At 43.3% G+C, this 19,077-nt stretch overlaps 1 protein-coding gene across 1 annotated transcript in view; it reads left to right on the top strand.

Annotated features, from left to right (window-relative positions):
- Positions 1 to 479: 479 nt before the first annotated feature.
- The window catches only part of LOC140906148 (mediator of RNA polymerase II transcription subunit 1), a 31,484-nt gene continuing 12,886 nt past the window's right edge, over positions 480 to 19,077 (top strand). The window contains exons 1-9 of the mRNA XM_073329652.1: positions 480 to 525; positions 4,651 to 4,754; positions 6,217 to 6,301; positions 6,732 to 6,786; positions 7,351 to 7,483; positions 8,832 to 8,860; positions 11,093 to 11,164; positions 11,240 to 11,314; positions 18,843 to 18,913. Coding sequence (XP_073185753.1) covers positions 480 to 525; positions 4,651 to 4,754; positions 6,217 to 6,301; positions 6,732 to 6,786; positions 7,351 to 7,483; positions 8,832 to 8,860; positions 11,093 to 11,164; positions 11,240 to 11,314; positions 18,843 to 18,913 — 670 coding nt within the window. The remainder of the gene's footprint in view (positions 526 to 4,650; positions 4,755 to 6,216; positions 6,302 to 6,731; positions 6,787 to 7,350; positions 7,484 to 8,831; positions 8,861 to 11,092; positions 11,165 to 11,239; positions 11,315 to 18,842; positions 18,914 to 19,077) is intronic.

The raw sequence follows: 19,077 nt of genomic DNA on the forward strand, positions 1-19,077 counted from the left end.
AATTACATCTTCAGCATAACTGAGCACCTCATTTTGCAAACTGTGACTTAAGCATGTAACTTCATCCTGCTGCATGCTTAAAATACATTTGTTTTATTCTGTGGTTCTGGCACCTGTCCTGGTATTTGTGGGATAAGGCCTTGATTTTCAAAGGTTTGTCCCACTTCCCACAAGACTGTTAGGCCCTGATCATAGGCATAGTTTGACTTCTATATTTGGGGGCGGGAGGGCCGTTCCAGTCAGGCCAAAGAAGCTGCACGGGGGAAATTCCAAGCCTGCCTGATGCCTGCAGTTGTGGGGAGCGGGGGGCAATGCCCCCCTGCCACCCTTACACTAGGCCCATGGCCTGATCCTGCAAACACTTACTTCATAATTTTGAGTTATCCTACTGAAGTCAATGGGACTGTTCACATCCTACTCATGCACTTAAGTGTTTGTGGGACCAGTACCTTTATATGTTATGAGTCTGACTTCACAGCATGTGTGGTGATAATGGTGTGAAGGCATTGTTTAAAAAGAACAAAGGTAAATAGTACCATACATCTAAACAATACCATATGATGTAGACAAGACACATTCAGGCAGTACTGCATTCCTTCCAGTGTTGGGCTGCCCTTTCAGAGCAAAGACTCCATAACTCCTCTGTTTAGGGACCAAGTTTAAGGACAGTACTTGAGATTAAGCCTGGTGATGGGGGACGACTGCCCATCCCTTGCGCTCTATGTGGGAGTGGTGCGGGTCCTTGAGGCTCACAGAGGAAGTATGAAGAGAAATAGTGGAAGCTGGCCTGGGGAACAGCTGTTGGGCCCCAAATCCAAGGGCAGTGGGACACCATGCAAATGGCATGGAGGGTTACATCCTTTATTCCAGCTCCTAGACTGAAAGGGCAGCTCTGGTGTGGGAGCATAACTGCTTTATTATGAATTCGTCCCCCGTGTGTTTATTTATTCTTCCTCTTGGGGCACAAAAGGATGGGAGACAGTATTTTCCCCGGGGGGAACTGAAATCAGAGGGGTATTTAAATTTACAGGGAGGGGTTGGAAAATGATTGAACTGGCAACACTGGGAAGGAGTGTAGGGAAATCCGTGATGGGGAGCGAGGAGGGGTGTCGCTGGGTGTGTTGCGATCTCTGTTACCTCGGGGGTGGAACAAAATAGGAAGGATGAGCTTTTGCTTTGTCTCCTCTCCTCAGGCTGGGCTAAGGAGCGGGCATTTTGCTGTCGCTGAGCTTCCGGTTCCCCCTTAGAATCATAGAATATCAGGGTTGGAAGGGACCCCAGAAGGTCATCTAGTCCAACCCCCTGCTCAAAGCAGGACCAATTCCCAGTTAAATCATCCCAGCCAGGGCTTTGTCAAGCCTGACCTTAAAAACCTCTAAGGAAGGAGATTCTACCACCTCCCTAGGTAACGCATTCCAGTGTTTCACCACCCTCTTAGTGAAAAAGTTTTTCCTAATATCCAATCTAAACCTCCCCCACTGCAACTTGAGACCATTACTCCTCGTTCTGTCATCTGCTACCATTGAGAACAGTCTAGAGCCATCCTCTTTGGAACCCCCTTTCAGGTAGTTGAAAGCAGCTATCAAATCCCCCCTCATTCTTCTCTTCTGCAGGCTAAACAATCCCAGCTCCCTCAGCCTCTCCTCATAACTCATGTGTTCCAGTCCCCTAATCATTTTTGTTGCCCTTCGCTGGACTCTCTCCAATTTATCCACATCCTTCTTGAAGTGTGGGGCCCAAAACTGGACACAGTACTCCAGATGAGGCCTCACCAATGTCGAATAGAGGGGAACGATCACGTCCCTCGATCTGCTCGCTATGCCCCTACTTATACATCCCAAAATGCCATTGGCCTTCTTGGCAACAAGGGCACACTGCTGACTCATATCCAGCTTCTCGTCCACTGTCACCCCTAGGTCCTTTTCCGCAGAACTGCTGCCTAGCCATTCGGTCCCTAGTCTGTAGCTGTGCATTGGGTTCTTCCGTCCTAAGTGCAGGACCCTGCACTTATCCTTATTGAACCTCATCAGATTCCTTTTGGCCCAATCCTCCAATTTGTCTAGGTCCCTCTGTATCCTATCCCTCCCCTCCAGCGTATCTACCACTCCTCCCAGTTTAGTATCATCCGCAAATTTGCTGAGAGTGCAAACCACACCATCCTCCAGATCATTTATGAAGATATTGAATAAAACCGGCCCCAGGACCGACCCTTGGGGCACTCCACTTGATACCGGCTGCCAACTAGACATGGAGCCATTGATCACTACCCGTTGAGCCCGACAATTTAGCCAGCTTTCTACCCACCTTATAGTGCATTCATCCAGCCCATACTTCCTTAACTTGCTGACAAGAATACTGTGGGAGACCGTGTCAAAAGCTTTGCTAAAGTCAAGAAACAAGGGATAGAGGCGGTAGGGGATTTTGCCGTGCGCTAGGCTCTCCCTCGGGAAGGGGCGGGGATAGGGTTTTACTGTGTGTGAGTGAGGCATTTAAAAATCTGCCCCGTTCAGCTTGTCGGCCCGACTGGAGAGAGCAGCAGCAGCCCCCGCCTTGGGGCGGGGGAAGTCCCTGCTCAGGCTGAGGGCTGCGCTGGGTGTGGGGGAGACTCACGGGCTCCTCACGTGCCCTCTGCGGCTCCGGCTCATTAGGAAGCATTTCCCGTGAATGGGTGACAGCTGCTGCTGCAAGTATCTGGGGGAGCGAGGACCCAGCCCCGCAAACAGCCTGGAGATGCAGAGGGTGCTGGGGACGCAGCTTCTCCCCGGTCCCCAGTCGAGGAGCGAGCAGGAGTCCCTCCGCTCCTGGCCCCAGCCAGGTTCCTGAGGCAGGGTCCCAGGGTGCTGCTGGGAAATGAGCGTGGCCCGGGGGCGTGCTGGCCCTGAGAGGAAAGCACAGCGGGGCTGGGGCTCTGCTCGCCCCTGAGGTTTGCCCAGGCTGGGGGTTTTACGCGGAGCGGAGTAGACTGGGAAGATGTGGTTGCCTTGTTTACCCGCAAACCGCTTCCACATGTTCGGTACTTGGGATCGGAGGTCTTGCTTTCCCCCAGCCTCTCGGAGCTGCTGGTGTGTCACCAAACCACACCCCCTCCAGTCCGTGCCGTTTGTATTCTGAGGGTGCATTGCACGCCCTGCCCCAAATCCCTCCCCCGTGGGTAGTCACTGAATGCAGTGGGGGCAGGCAGCTGTGCGCAACTCGGAAAGCGGCGTGTAAACAGTCCCTCTGATGTGAGGGGTGCACATACAACCTCCCTTCTAATCCCCACCTGTGAGCTGGGGGAGGGAGAGGCATTTCCTCCCCTCTGATACTATTCTAGAAAGCTTGCCCAATGTGGTTATGAGCTCGAGCAATTAGGGTGATATTTCCCCTCTCCGGCTGTTGGGGGTGACTTTCTCTCTTGGGTGAGAAGAACATTCCTTTTGTGTTTGGAATGCTCCTCCTTGCTCCAAGTGACATTTATTGTCAGGATAGTTCCTGGATCTTCCTACCTGAGCTCTGTTTCCCACCACTGATCCCCATCCAGTGCCACAGAGGGGGAACCGGTTTGAATACTTCCTATACCCATCCCATAATCTTCTGGTGGAGCTAACTAATGCTTAAGTGATCAGAGTGTGGGGTCAGGTATCAGCTGTCAGTGGGTGCAGCTGCTGTTGCCCCACTTCCCCCTCCCCCCTGCCCCTCTCAGATCCTCCTGTTGTTTGGAGGGCCCTGGTGGCCTGCTCTCCAGAGAGGAGTCATTGACCCCACCATTGCTACCATCGTTGGGTCTCTCCTGGCTAGTTGGCTGGCTGCTGGTTGTGTCCTGGAGGAGGAAGGGGAGCTGCAGGACAAAGTAGAGGGGGGTACTGTTACTGGACTGAGTGACTGTATCGTCTCTGCTCCTGTGGTGGTGGTCGCTGTTTTGTTGTGGAGTGGGGAGCGGCCTGTTCAAGAGGTGCAGCACTGCGCTGGCTTGGCTGCCCGGGTCCTGATTCCAGTGTGGTTCTTGCTCCTGTTCCTCTTCCCCTGTCACTGCTGGCCTCGGGGTGGTCCTGTTTCCTTTTTACACTGACAGCTCCTCGGAGGTGGTTTTTGTTTTCCCTTCTCCCTGTCCATCAGGGGCTGCCTTTCTCCCTCTGCTCTCGCCCCTTGTGCCAGGGATCAAGACGGGTCTGCCCCCTGTTTGCCCATCTCAGTAGGCTAATTAAGCCTTAAGTCTTCAATGAGCCCCATGTTGGCATGTGGTTCTGTCCACATGGAGCTCAGGACAGGGTCAAGGCCTCAATGTTTGTAATGTCAGTGTGCAAAGGGAACACACACTGCCAAATTATTCATGGGTCCAGCAAGTCACTTTAATATATGGCAGACTTGTCTATGCTTTTTTATTTGGAGTCTACATTTGCCTGCACAAAACCCCTGAAAGATGTAGAAAAACAAAACTAACACAAAGAACTGCACCCTGAGAAATTTTAACACTGCCTATTGTGACTAAATTCTTGTACACAAAATTCAAATCCATCTTTCCTCTGCTTCCTTACTTGAAGTGCAACATCTATGAACTTATCTATACAGTTTAAGTAGAATGGGTATAATGAATAAACTTTCTTTTTACTGATAAAGTAACTTGTAAAATACAATATTGCATGTGTTAGAAAATTTCAAAATATTTTGCAGATTCTGTGAAACTTATTTCAACAAATGCTTTAATGGACAAGCTGCATCTAAAATATGCACAAAAACCATGGATTGAAACTCTGAAACTTGTACGTCTTTGCATGGTAAGAAGTATCAGCAAGTTTGTTGGCAGCTGGATAAGATGAGGGTGTTTGACTAAAGGGCAAATAACAGAAATGTCTCTAACTAATCTGAAATTTTTCTTGGACTTTTTTTTTTTATTATTATTATTTTTTTCAGGTGAAGCTTTTTCATGGAGCTTTCTTACACCTATGAAAGCCTGACTTCTGTTTATTTTACAGCAATAGACATGGATACTTTAAAACAGTGCAGGGCGTTGCTTTTCATTAACTCTTTTGGGCCAAATGCAGGCCTCATTAGGTAATCTTAGCAACTTTCATAATATTTCTTAGGGGCTTGAGGTCTTCACTCAGTTTTTGACTTCAGCGGGAGTTGGCCTCCGTAAAGAATGAATGAGCCCTAAGGTTGTGACCCCACAACTCTTAGACACCTCCTTAACTCTACGCAATGTGAATAGTCCCAGTTAATCATTGCCGGATTGGGACCTACGTAAGGAGCTCAGGATTGGCCATTCGTGTGGGACTGCGGGTCAGCTGGGAGGCTTCTACTTAGATTATTTTTTATAATTTTAACTTTTAAGGTACCAGTGGTTTTGGTTCTCCATGTTGGTTACTGAATTTAAGTGTCTCCTTGTATAAATAATGGTGGCTCCAGTACAGTCATGAATACTGCCTAGAAGTAGCAAATCACATTTGTGTCCATGTCCTCCTTCTACCCTCGTTATTAATATTTAACTAAAATATCCTCTTAACAAAAATGAGAACATAATTTTGCTGATTGATTTTGGAGGTTTCTAGATAGTGCCTGCCAGCAAGGAGGCTTGGAGATCCTAATTTCTAATTAACGTCACATTTTCAAATATAACTTGGCCCCTGATCCTGTAAATGCTTACCAAAAGAAGTCCTTACTTAGTGCTCATTCATTTTTTTTACTCAGACACACTCTTCCTGAAGCCAAGAACTCAAAAACTTCTGGATTGGCCCCTAGGAAGCCTGGTGAAAGTAGCTCAGATTATCAGAAAAGGCCTGCATTTGGCCCAAAGAGTTTATGGATAGCAGGCCTTGTGCTATTTTAAGTACTTAGACTGTTAGCTTTTTGTTCTCTGTTTGTACGGCACCGAGTAAAGTGGGGTCCTGCTCCACAGCTTGGGTTTGTAGGTGCTATGGTAATACAAATAATTAAAAAAGGCTTTGTCAATTGCTACAGTATTAGGGTGTCAATCCATTTAGTTCAAAGGGATTACTCTCGAGCTGAGTATTATTATTACTCATGTGCATAAAGTACTCGTGTGTAAGAGTTTGCAGAATCAGAGCCGTGGTGAACTGCTTTCACCTTCATGTGAAATTATAAAATTCTTTTTGGCGTGAAATAGCTGCTGCTTTTATTTTGGATTGGGTTTGAATCTTTCTAATTCATACACAGAATCCAGTTTCTTTTTGACTGGTGATGTTTGGAATGATCCTTTTTCCTCCCCTATTGTGCTAGGATAAACCACCTCGAGGTTCCATTTGTGTTACCCCACATCATCCTTTACTCTCTTGCTTGGAGAAGATACAGAGGACTTTAAATGGTAACAAGATACAAGAAAATTCATAATCCATTGTTGAACATTCCATGAAATTGCCCGTATCGGGGTCGGGGGGGGGAAGGTAGGAGGACAGAGCAGTGTGGTTGGGCACTACCGCGATATGAATAGAGGTTTCCAATCAGGATTAAGATTCTATTGTGCTAGGAACTGTATAAAGACAGAGGGTAGATTCAATCCCAAAGACATTACAGATTAATATTTAGGTTGAAGTTGGGTTAAAACAATTCTAAAACCCTGATCTTGAGAATTAACTCCTTCCAATAAATCATTCTTCAAGCATTGGTTAATGTTTATTATTAATGAAAAATGTTATCTCTTGTATTATATACACTAGTTAAATCATACTTTCTGAAGCCAAAAATTGCCATTTTTCCTAAAATTAAAATCTGATTAAATAATTTCCCCTTTTCAGCTAAATCTTTGTCTACTGTGATGAACAGATTGGAATTTTTATCCAAACAAAGGGGGTAAGTTTGTTTATGCATTAAGTGTAAATGAAACAGAACTGCCTCAAATCCAGTGAGAATTACCATATGGATGACTTAAAATTTTTTTTGAACTTTCTTGACTTGACATTCTAATGGGCTGTGTTATGTGGAAGAAAAAGAGGATATGTAACTGTCCCCTCTTAATAGGGTGACCATACAGAAAGCGTGAAAAATCAGGACAAGGGGTATGGGGGGGGGTAATATGTGCCTATATAAGGAAAAGCCTCAAATATCAAGGCTGTCCCTATAAAATCAGGACATCTGGTCACCCTACCTCTTAATGAGTTATTTGTGGCATTCTTAGAAGTGGTTGTTCTGGTGGGGTTGAGGAAGTCATGCAAAGACTAAGGTAAATATTTGCTGATAATAATGCAAATCACAGAAGAGAAGATCATAAGTATATTCTCTGGTTGGGTAGTTATCAGATGCTAAGCCAAGGAACAGCTATTTTAGAGCAGTGAACATTTCCAAATAAAATAAACTAGCCTTCTTTCTTCACACAACAAAACTTCCAGGTATACAATGCTTTTTCCTTTTCTCTAGGTTGAAATCTCACATAAGCCCCAATGGGACAGTTTGCTATTTAACATCAGACATGTTCTATATAGAAGTTCAGTTGGAGAAAGATGGAAAGGTGATAGATGTAAAATTGGCTCACCCTGGAGAAGCTCCTGTGGTAAAGTTGATCTGTTTTCTTTTTTTTTTCTTTTCTTTTTTTCAAATCATGCTCCTTGTGTAACAAAACATAATCTTGTTTTTATGGCTCTTTTTTCTGAAAGTGACTCATAATGGGATCCTTGTAACTGGCTGGAAAAACACCAACTAAGATACTTCTCTGCTACCGAACAAACTTCCATTAGACTGTTACACTAGCTGGCATAAATATACCTGTATACCTAAATGTATTGATAATGTGAGTCTAGTTCCTAGAAGACACGAGTCCACATAGCAATTGATACTTCTTGGAATCCTTTTTAGCATTCTAAATGACAGTGATTCAACAGGTAGGCAGCCGGTTGAGCTATTCTCGTAGTTAGATAATGGTTTTTTGTACTGCATTTTACATCTTCACAGTACTATAATGTGTTGGAGGGAGCTCTTGTGAGTTTTGTTAAAATTCTACCACCAAGCATAAGGGAAGAGTAGGGTGACTTCTCTGTTTCTTTCTTCCTCTTTAAATATTGTCACATCCAGAACTTCCACCAGGTATCTATCCCTTCTTAAAGCCCTACAAAAGTTGAACACTTATGTTCAACATACTAAATATATTCCTCAAGTGCTAAGAATTCCAGTAAAGTGCAGTTTAATTATTGTTAAAACAACGAGGAGTCCTTGTGGCACCTTAGAGACTAACAAATTTATTTGAGCATAAGCTTTCATGGGCTAGAGCCCACTATGAGAGAGGATTTCTCAGCCATCTTCAATACACGTGCACACATTCCTGCTAATGGGGATTATTACAGGGGAATCTTCTGGGAGCCCCTTGTTAAAATATTGATAGAACATCACTGTGTGTGTGTGTGTGTGTATATTAGGTGAAACAACCTGGTAGGTAAAGTGTGGAGAACCTTGCGCTGCCGCTGTCAGTGCTGTTGTTCTGTAGCTAAACGGAAGTGTGGAGGACTTTAGGGCTGTCAGCCCCAAAATCTGAAAAGAATACAAATTAACTCAAAATAAACGGGAACAAATGTGCCTAGTGAGGAAAATCGGTCATTTATATTGAGTTATCTTATTAAGAATGGAAGTACATATTCAGAAAACTGCAGCACAATAGATGCCAATAAAAATGCATTTTAGAAATAGAATTTATCTTGGGTAGTTGTCAGTCACACAGCCACTCTTTTCCTAGTATTCTCATATTAAGATTCTAGCATAACTAACTATATAATATGATTTTGATTTCTTGGAGGAAATTTTGTTGAGTAAAATAATGAAGAATAATGTTACCAGTAAAATGTTTACAGAGGTATTTCATAAAGGGTGCTAGGAAAGTCTCTGACCTTTTCATTTATTTTTTTCTCTAGGTTTGTGATGATCTAGTACAGCTTCTAAGGTATAGACTTGCTTAGAATTCCTTGGCTGATTGGAAGGGAACTATTGAATAGTCCTGAACCTATTCTGAAAATAATTTCTGAAACATTTAAGTTAGCAATGTATTTTAAAGGAAATAGTACAAGAATTTTCTCTTCTAAACATCCTAATATCTGTAAGCTACATATTGCTGAAAACTTCATTTTTTTAAAATAATTTTGTATTTTTAAGTATGAAACCAGAAAGTGTTTTAATTTCTTCCTTCTTCTTATCAATGTCCACGTTTAAACATATCTATATTAAAAATATAAAAAAATCAGCTTTAATGCTTCATATTAGAGGGGTTTTTTTGTTTTTAATTCTTTATAGCCTGTAAAATAAAGGGAAGGAAATACATTTTGCCTGCAGTTTCTATGCTCACTTCTGGAGTAACTGCTTGTGTAAGCAGATGCGACTCCATTAAATTCAACAACGTGTATTGGCTTTTTCTATCACCTGAACACACACAATATGTGTATTTATCTTATAAGGACTGCAGGGCTACATAACACAGTTTAAACCCTTGTTTATCAAAAAGAGTGGACAATACATACAAAATTGTACAAATTATGGTTTTGGCTAGTAATGAAACACATGGATTCTTAAAATTATTTTCCAAATATTATTGCTACATAGATTAGCTTTTGTTGTATTCAGACACTGAACTGACACTCCCTAGATTTTTTCTTTTTCTTTTTCTTCAGTTCTTCATCAATCTTCTACTGTGGCAGTGCAAATAAATCAGAATAATCTGTTCTGTTTCTTTTTCATAATGTAAAAGGGAGAAAGGGTCTTCACATTTCCACTAGTGATATTTCTAGAGGATGTTGTGCAATGGATTTAAAAATTCTTACTGCCAAATATTTCTTGACCTGTTTAAACATTTCCTGTTCCGAAAGTGACCTTCATTTTAAAGGCCAGATGAAAAGCTCATTCGATTTTAAAATCTACTTTAAAAAACAAATTTGGTCAACTGCTCTTTCCAATGAGTATATTTCAGTGAGTGTGGTATCTCACGTAAGTGTGTGTGTGTTTTTTTTTTACTGGAATAAAAAGGACAAGGATGGGTGAGAAATGGAAGACAGAGGATACTTCTGCCCTTCTAGCTGAGGGCCTGCATTGCACATTGGTGGTCATAAACATTATTTGTCTCAAACTGAACGATTAACATTTTTAATTTCATACATATATCTAGTTGAGTTCAGAACTTTCTTTTTCTCTCTCTCTCTCACTCATTCACCTTTGGTAATAGTACCTTTATAAAGTGCATCAAATGTTTTGCTCCCAAATTATGATCTTAAAAGATGTGTAGTTACAATATGTAGTAATAAGGGGGAAAGTACATTAAACCACCCCGCTAGAGTATACCATTCAATCTAACTCCATCTCAGATATTCATTTACTTTATGGTCTTTAATTGGCAAATGGTGGACCCTATTGTAAATGTTATAAAAATGGAGAAGTATTATTACATCTTTTACATTTGTGGGCCTCAAAACACTGGTGAAATAAGATTAATAAATGTGCCTGTGAAGTACGGAAGTATTGCTATCTCCATGTTTTAGATGGGAAAACTGAGGCAGAGATAAATTAAATGGTTTGCTTAAGTTTCTGGTTGGAGAAAGAATTTGGTCTGGTGGTGAAGTCAGGAGATTGAGTCATATTCCTGGCCCTAACGCTAACTTGTTGTGTATCCTCGAGTAAATTGAGACTCAACTTGCCCGATCCCATTTACCTCTGTGATTCAATTTACTCATCCAGACTGTTTAAAAATTTGTCTATTTCACAGGGGTGTTATGAGATTTAGTGTGACTAGAAAACCTGGAGATGTTTTGATGAAATAACTATCTGTGGGGTTCATTATATTATGGGGGAGTGTTAGTGCACAACTAACTGTATTGAAACGTCAAGAAGTGCTGTTTCTAGCTGATAGATACGTATACCATGCGTGTTGATTGCTTTCATTGATGCATACTTAAGTAATGTCAGATTTAATTGCATTGCTTTGTGCCTTAGTCAAGACTTCACGTTTCCTGATATATTCTTAAAAAAAATAAATTCTTAACAACGTTGTGAGATGCCAAATACTATAACCAGGTTAACATCACTGTTTCTATGCACCATATGAAATATTTCCACCTCACTGTATAAAGCTGTATGGTGTGTTTCATTCATCCTTGGTATTTTGGCTGTAATAATTGTTCTTTATTGTTAGGATGAAGAATTATGATGCCTTTGGAAAGATTCTAGAAGGCCTGTTAAATCTGTATCAGATTCCAGGAAATAGGTTGTATCTCTTAAATACAATTATCATTTATTTGTCAATTATTTAATTTTTAATAATCCGTATTCTCTTTTCTAGTGACATGAAAGCTAAGGTATATCTCGCCTTGCAATCTTTGGAAAAAGATCTATATTCAATGTCCCTTCTGTACAGGTAATCTTGAGTACATAATGCCTTTGGTTCATATTTTTTTGCAATATGAAATTATTAAATTGGTATAATAGAATTGCTCACAGCTGTATACATGGATATTGGGTTTTCTCCCAATGGGAAGCTAGAAATCTTTGCCCTGGTGTCACCTGCTCTTGGTGCAGTCTTTCTAGGGGTCCCAGCTTTCTCCTACTGGTCCCCTTCAATTCACCTATAATTAGACCAGTCCATACATTTTATAACCTAAACTGAGTCTACCAACCCTTAACATCCAGGTTCCCAGGTCTTCCAGTCTTCTTTTGTCTCCTTGTCTGTTTCTTAGAGGCAGCCTGGCATGGTGCTGTTGCCCCTCTGCTATCCCAGGCCTTTCTGCCTCCCTTCTCCTGTCACAGAACCATTGAAGATTAGGATTGGAAGAGACCTCAAGAGGTCTAGTCCAACCCCCTGCTCAAAGCAGGACCAACCCCAACTAAATCATCCCAGGCAGGGCTTTGTCAAGCTGGACCTTAAAAATATCTAAGGAACAAACTCATACACCCCTCCTCTGCCCCTACCCCCTGCATGCAATTTCCCCACCCAGATGTGGCCATCGGGCCAAAAAGTTTGCCCACCCCTACTGTAAGACATGAATCTTATTCACCAATGGGCAGATTTGTCCTCCGCCAACCATGTGTCCTAGATAATAAGCTTCCCGTTTTCCTATCAAGCATTTAGCAGGGTTAGCCATTAACTTAGCTTCCCTCAGGGATTGGAGAACGGAGGCTACCTTATTCAGATGGGAATCCCAATTCTTGCTATAAATGACTGTCATTCAAGTACATCAAATGTTGAAAAGTAGCTGCTGCCCCATGTAACCTGGAGGGTATTGTCCTAAAATGAAATAGGCTGAACAGCATAGAAAAAGCTGTCCTCTCCTGAGAGTCTGGCCTTAAGGGGTTCTGCTAGTACTCCTTCATCAAATCCAGAGTGGTAATATACTAGGCTTCTCCCAACCAGTATAAGAGTTCATCTACCCATGGCATGAGGTAGGCATCAGATTCTGGAACTGCATTCCCCTCTCTGAAGTCTATACAGAAATGCAGTGAGCTGACTGGCTTTAGAATCAGCACAATAGGACTCCTCCAGTCACTTTGGGATTCCTCTATTACCCCAAGTTCTAAAATGGTCCTGAACTCTTTCTTGATGATTCCCCTCAATTTGTTGGGGACTGGTCAGAGCCCTTTCTGTATTACTTTAACAAGTTCTATATTAATGTGATGGTGGGCCATGGATGTCTTTGTGGGGTGGTGCTGAGAATACTTTTGGAAAAGCGGCCACCAGTTGGAATGCCTGTTCCTTTTGCTTCAGGTTTAGGTTCTCCCTGAGGGGCACTGAGCTTTCTTTTAGGCAGTCATTAATTTAGGATACCAATTCTGGTTCCTCAGCATGATGAACAGGTTTTCCCTGGCTCTCCAGGGCTTCATCAAATTTACATGGTAAACTTGTTCCTTTTTTTTTTTTCCTTTTCCCTGGTGGTTTGACTAAATGGTCCGCAGTTCCTACCTTCTTTACCACCTCATAAGGACCTTGCCACTTGGCCATTAGCTTTGATTCAGAGCTTGGAAGAAGTAGTAGAACTATGTCGCCCATCTGGGAGGCATGCATTCGTGCCCCTTTCTTATAATGTTGTTGTTCCTACGCTTCTCTGCGGTTTTCTCTAGCCTATGCCCCCATAGCCTCCAGTCTGTCCCATAACTTTAAGACGGGGTTGGCAACCTTTCAGAAGTGATGTGCTGAGTCTTCATTTATTCACTCTAATTCAAGGTTTTGCATGCCAGTAATACATTTTAACGTTTTTAGAAGGTCCCTTTCTATAAGTCTATAATATAGAACTAAACTATTGTTGTTGTGTGTAAAGTAAATAAGGTTTTAAAAATGTTTAAGAAGCTTCATTTAAAATTAAATTAAAATGCAGAGCCCCCCAGACCTGTGGCCAGGACCCAGGCAGCGTGAGTGCCACTGAAAATCAGCTCACATGCCGCAGGTTGCCTACCCCTGCTTTAAGACATAATTGTACTATGTGTTCAGCTCTTGGAACCTGGATTTTCCATGTTTCCCATACCGGGTCTCGTATGCCTCTTGCCCAGACAGCAGTTTGCATGGTGATGCTTGAGATATTTCCCTGATGGTGGAGAATAGGGTCAAGAGTAGTCAGTCCCAATGTCGAGTGCCTGGATAATGAATTTATTGAGCATTCTCCTGAGCATCTGATTAAATCTCTCCTCTAGGCCATCCGTCTGCAGATGGTACACAGATGAGCATAATGCTTTGACTTTCAGTAGTTCCCAGCCCTCTCTCATCAGCCAGGATGTGAAATTTGTTCCCTGGTCTGTCAGGATCTCTTTGGGAATCTCTTCCCGTGTGAAGACCTTCAACAACTCATTAGTGATAGTCTTGCCATTTGTATACTGGAGCGGCATGGCATAGTCCACAATAACAAGTATATGTTGGTGTCCAATGTGGCCCTTCTGTAGGGTATCTATAAGCAGAGCTAGTGCTAGGCATAAGTAGATTAAGCAATTGCTTAGGGCCCCGAGCATCTTAAGGGGGCCCGCTGAACTTGCGTGTTTTAGTATTGTGTGTGTTGGGGGCGGGGGGGGCAAACATATTCCTGCTTAGGGTCCCCAATAGGCTAGCAGGGGCTCTGCCTATAAGATCAATTCCTACTCATTCAAATGAGATCTCCACCAAAGAAAGGGATACTAGTAGAGCCTGCTGGACTCAGTTTGTGGCCACTAATTAGCATTTGGGGTATGATGCACAGAAATTCTTGACTTCTTTAAGGACCCCTGGCCAAGAGTATCAGTCCAGGATCCTAGAATGTGTCTTGTCCTTTCCAGGATGCTCTGCACACGCAGTTGTGTGTGTGTGTGCTGAATTTAGACGCTTGCAATGATATACCTGGGGTATTAGTAGTTGCGTCCATATCTCCTGCAGTTGCGTAGACCAGGACAAGCAATACAAGAAGTCTGCCTGAAAGGCAAAATAGGGGTATTCCTGTGTCCTCGGGGGATCCACCCTTTCATAGTCTTATCACTGCTACTTGTTGTCCATAGCAGTAACAGGTTATCAAGTCTGTCCTTTGTCTTCCAGCAGCTGGGAGGAAGCATCCTTCTTCCAACTTTCACTGGGCCTTTGTTCCTGTGTAGGCTGGGGATGAGAGGCTGGTGGGATGCCTAAAATGGTGGGCCTGTTATCTCAGGGAAATCTTACCCACAGACCCTGATAGGGCTGCCTGTAACCTATCCTGTCCAGAAACCAGTCAGCTGCCTGTGTTCTCCTGGGGCTTACCCAATAAGGACATCCTGACTTGTTCATAGTTCTGGGCACTGCATCGTCAAGTACCCGGTATGCTGCCGGGGCATCCCCAATGAGGCGTGGAGCAAGCCGATTGCCCACGGGGCTGGAGGCGATTGAGAGGCCGTGGCCACCCTTTCAGAAGTTACCTAGAATGACTCTGGGCCATCGTTGGTTAACATTTTGGAAAGTGTCTAGATTGGAATGGCTCCCTGAAGTATGGGAGACACATTTCCTCTACGGGCGGAGTAGCAGCAGCTGGTGCTAGTTCTGCCATCTGTTGCTACAACTGTTGCTGGTGTGGTGCCATCTGTTTGAACCGTTGCTGCGTCTGCTGCTGTTGTCCTTGTGAGTCGGCCAGCCGTTGCTGGAGCTGATTTACCTCCATAGCTTGTGTGAATATAGATATATAACTACTCCTCTTTTTTTTTTTTTTTTTAAAGCTTCCTTTTTCTGCCGGGACAGTTGAGATCAATCCCCAATTCTGGTACCACATTGTCGACTGCCCTTGGTGCAGTCTCTCTAAGGGTTCAAGGTTTCTCTTAACTGGTCCCCTTCAATTTGCCTCCCATTAGATCTGTCCATAAATTAATCTAAATTGAGTCTGTCAGCCCTTAAACTCTAGGCTTGCAGTTGTCTCTTGTCTCCTTTGCCCAGTTTCTTAGAGGCAGCCTGGTGTAAGACTGTTGTCCCTCTGCTATCTCAGAACTTTCTGCCTCCTTTTTCCTCTCTGTTCTTGTGAAGCACTGGAATGGGTTACCTTGGGGGGAGGTGGAATCTCCTTCCTTAGAAGTTTTCAAGGTCAGGCTTGACAAAGCCCTGGCTGGGATGATTTAGTTGGGGATTGGCGCTGCTTTGAGCAGGGGGTTGGACTACTAGATGACCTCCCGAGGTCCCTTCCAACCTCGATATTCTATGATTCTTTTATAGCTGGGCTTGTTTTTCACCTGTGGGTTCATGCCTTGGCTATAAACAGGGAAGACTCTTCTCCCGTCTGCCTATGCACGGTATGGGGTTTGTAAAATATATTACAAATAGGCATTCTGAAATGAAGACAGACATATGGCCAGATTCTCAGCTGGTTTAAGCTCCATTGATTTTGAAAACAAAGTGATTTATGCCAGCTTAATATGTTGCTCGGTGTTTAGTGAAATGGGGTTACAAATTTATTCATATTAAAATTGCACTGTATCTCACAGATAGGTACCCTTACAGTCCAAATGCATAACTTGTCTGTTTGTCCAGTTCTTAGACTTGCATGTCTGAGAGACAAGGTGGGTGAGGTAATATCTTTTATTGGACCAACTTGATTAAATTGGTCCAATAAAAGAGATTACCTCATCTACCTGGTCTCTCTAATATCCTTGGACCAACAAAGCTCCAACACCACTGCACGTCTAAGACAGACTTGGCTATGCCATGAACTATAATCTTCCTTATCATTGTGCTTGGTAAACTGTCCCCTCCTATAGGTGTAGTTCCCAGTTTGGGGCCAGCAGAAGGGCTTTTTCTTTTTTGGTGGGGGTCACCTGGCTGTAGTGTCTGAATTTTGGGGGCAGGGTGCAAGGAGGTGTCCTAAGTAAAAATGCCTTAAGTGTGAGTGTGTCTGTGGGAATCGGAAGTTGTGGTTATAAGTTTCAAGATTGTGGAAGCTTTAACCTATCTTTCCCTATGTCTAAACTTCCACTGTGACTAAACTAAGCTAGAGAAAGGAAAATAAGCTAGAGCAGTAGTTCTCAACCAGGGGTATGTTTACCCCTGTGGCTACTTAAAGGTCTTCTGGGGGTACTCAACTCCTCTAGATCAATGTTTCTCGACCTGGGGCTTGCAGCCCCAAGGGTGGTCATGGGATAGGTTTAGGGAGGTCACAAATGCAGGGCTGGCATGAGGAGGTGACAAGCAGGGCAACTGCCCAGGGCCCCATGCCACAGAGACCCCCTGCGAAGCTAAGTTACATGCTTCAGCCTCAGGTGGCAGGGCTTCAGCTTCACTGCCAGGTGGCAGGGCTTGGGCTCCAGGCCTTATGCTTCAGGTAAGGCTCACATGTGAACTACAGGCTCAAGTATCATACTGAAATGTAAGTACAATATTTATATTCCAATTACTTTTTCATTTTTACCATACAATTATAAAATAAATCAAGTCATTTTTCAGGAATAGTGTGCTGTGTAGCTTTTAGGGGCCTCACAGTCTATCTAAGCTCTAGCAATGAGATTGGAGGTGGCTAAGGAAAAACTTGCCACCAGACCAGTTTACACCCTCGAAATTTGTTGAACAAATTCCCCCTTTTCCAGAAGCATGTGTGTGCGTGGCAGACGGGGATAGAGAAGGTGGTGCCTATGACACTAAGCACCCCTGTAGTCACACCCTATACACTATCGTAATAATCTTTGTACAAAATATGCCTTGAAGGGTATCATTTGAAAACTAATAACTCACAGGGCAATAATATCATGGCAAAATATATGTAGCAACATTATATGTATAGTTATGAAATCCACCTGTACATAGGTGCCGACTTCCCCAGTTCCTGGGGGGTGCTCAAGCCCCACTCTGCCCCAGGTCCTGCTCCCTACCCCCCGCCACCTCCTGAATGCTGCTGAACAGCTGATTGTGGAAGGCAGGAGGCGCTGGGAGGGAGGTGGAGGAGCTGATCCGTGGGGCTGCTCGTAGGTGTGGCGCACCCATGGAGTCGGCACTTATGTCCCTATATGATGTTCTTAGCACGTGTTCAAAACCACACAGCCCTGCCTAGGCAGAAGTTGTTAAATAGGTCTATCCTATATCAAAGGAATGTGTGTTTACTTCAATTTACATATAAGTAATAAACAGGGTCCTCCAGAAAGCATGGGGAGTAGATGGCAGGAGACGAAGCAAATTTGCATTTTAGTTTAAGTTTTAGATGCATATTTTCACTTTTATTTGCTGGTAACTATTTCTAACTTTATCTCTTACGCTTGAATTCACTTAAAATCCTATCTTCTTTTGTTAAACACGTCTCATTTTTTTAAATACAAACCAATCCAGTGCTGTGTTTAAACTGAACTGTTCAGTAATCCGAGTTAAAGTGGCAGTTTGGTTTCTCCTGTAAAGAGTTGATAGTCAACATTCTTAATACCTAAACTGCCCAAGAGAGGGCTGGATGGTGCAGAAGACACGTTTTTGGGTAAATTCAGTACTGGAAGTGTGTTGGGGTCACCCTGCAAGTAGTAACCAAGGCTGCTGGAAGCCAGAGTGTGACTGGTATGTTGCTGACAGGCCGCTGGACCAGAGCTGCAGCTATACTCAGTCACTCAGGGTGTGACCTGCATACTAGCAGGCTGTTTGTGAGCAGCCCAGGTTGGGAGCTACAAGAGCAAAGCATCGTGAGGCACCCAAGATTTCAGGGCAGGTGGTGATACGACCCCTCATTGGTCTGGATTGCACCCCAGAATGTGACTCAGCCTCCTTTCTGGGAACCCTGAAAATTGAAAAGACTGTTCTGGAGACTTGTCTACTTGACTTGCTTCATCAAACAAGGTCCTGCTGTAACGTGAGAACATACAGTTAGACTATTTTTGCATAGTGTTTCCTTATTAAGAACATTCATTTCTTTTTGAGCTAACATGCTATGTCCTCACTAGTCACCAATCTGTCAGCAAATATCCTGAGCAGTTAACTATGAATTGATGAGTAAGCTATTTGTATGGCTGGGTAGATCTTTCAGCCTGTTACCATTTTGCAGCTCATTATTAAATACTTGCACTGTACATGAGTTGAAGTGTGAGTCTTACTTGAGTACCGGTTTATCCAAGTCACTTATACTTCCTCCCACCTTGCCCTTGCAGTACTGTGTCTGTCATTCCAGTACTTTCATCACCCCCTCCCCCACCTCTTTAGAGCCAGGGGTGTACAAAACCAAAACATGGGTAGGCTTGCTGCATATTGAAAATTTGACAAAGGAGCAGAGTGAGCCCCAGCTGAAGCTGGAAATACAAGTGTTAAGACCATGCATGATGCCACTAAGAGACATAGGGCAGTGGTGAGTTGACTGAGAGAATTTCTGAAAACTGCCATAGAACTGCACAAAACCTAAAGCCAAGGCAATCAAAAGAGAAGAGAGAATATTTAATGGAGTGAAATGGCTTTATATTGATTTAAATAGCACTGTCTCTCTAGAACCACTGATCTGTGTGTATTTTGTAAAAAAAATTAGAACACAAGATGTAAACAGAGTTACGGAAGTACTTCATGGAAAAGCAGGACACCTTGTGCCAAGAACTGGAGGTAATTTTTTTGTTTAGATTTAAAAAAACAAACCCCAACTTGAGTAAACAGTGTGCCCACAGCAAAGATCCTTCAGTACTGAGCTGCATCATTAGCTATATTTATTATTTGTTTTGGAGTAATGCTTAATGGGGGTTCTGTATTCCTGGGCACTGTACATTTAC

Source organism: Lepidochelys kempii, chromosome 2 (assembly GCF_965140285.1).
Source record: "Lepidochelys kempii isolate rLepKem1 chromosome 2, rLepKem1.hap1, whole genome shotgun sequence".
Taxonomy (NCBI): Eukaryota; Metazoa; Chordata; order Testudines; family Cheloniidae; genus Lepidochelys; species Lepidochelys kempii.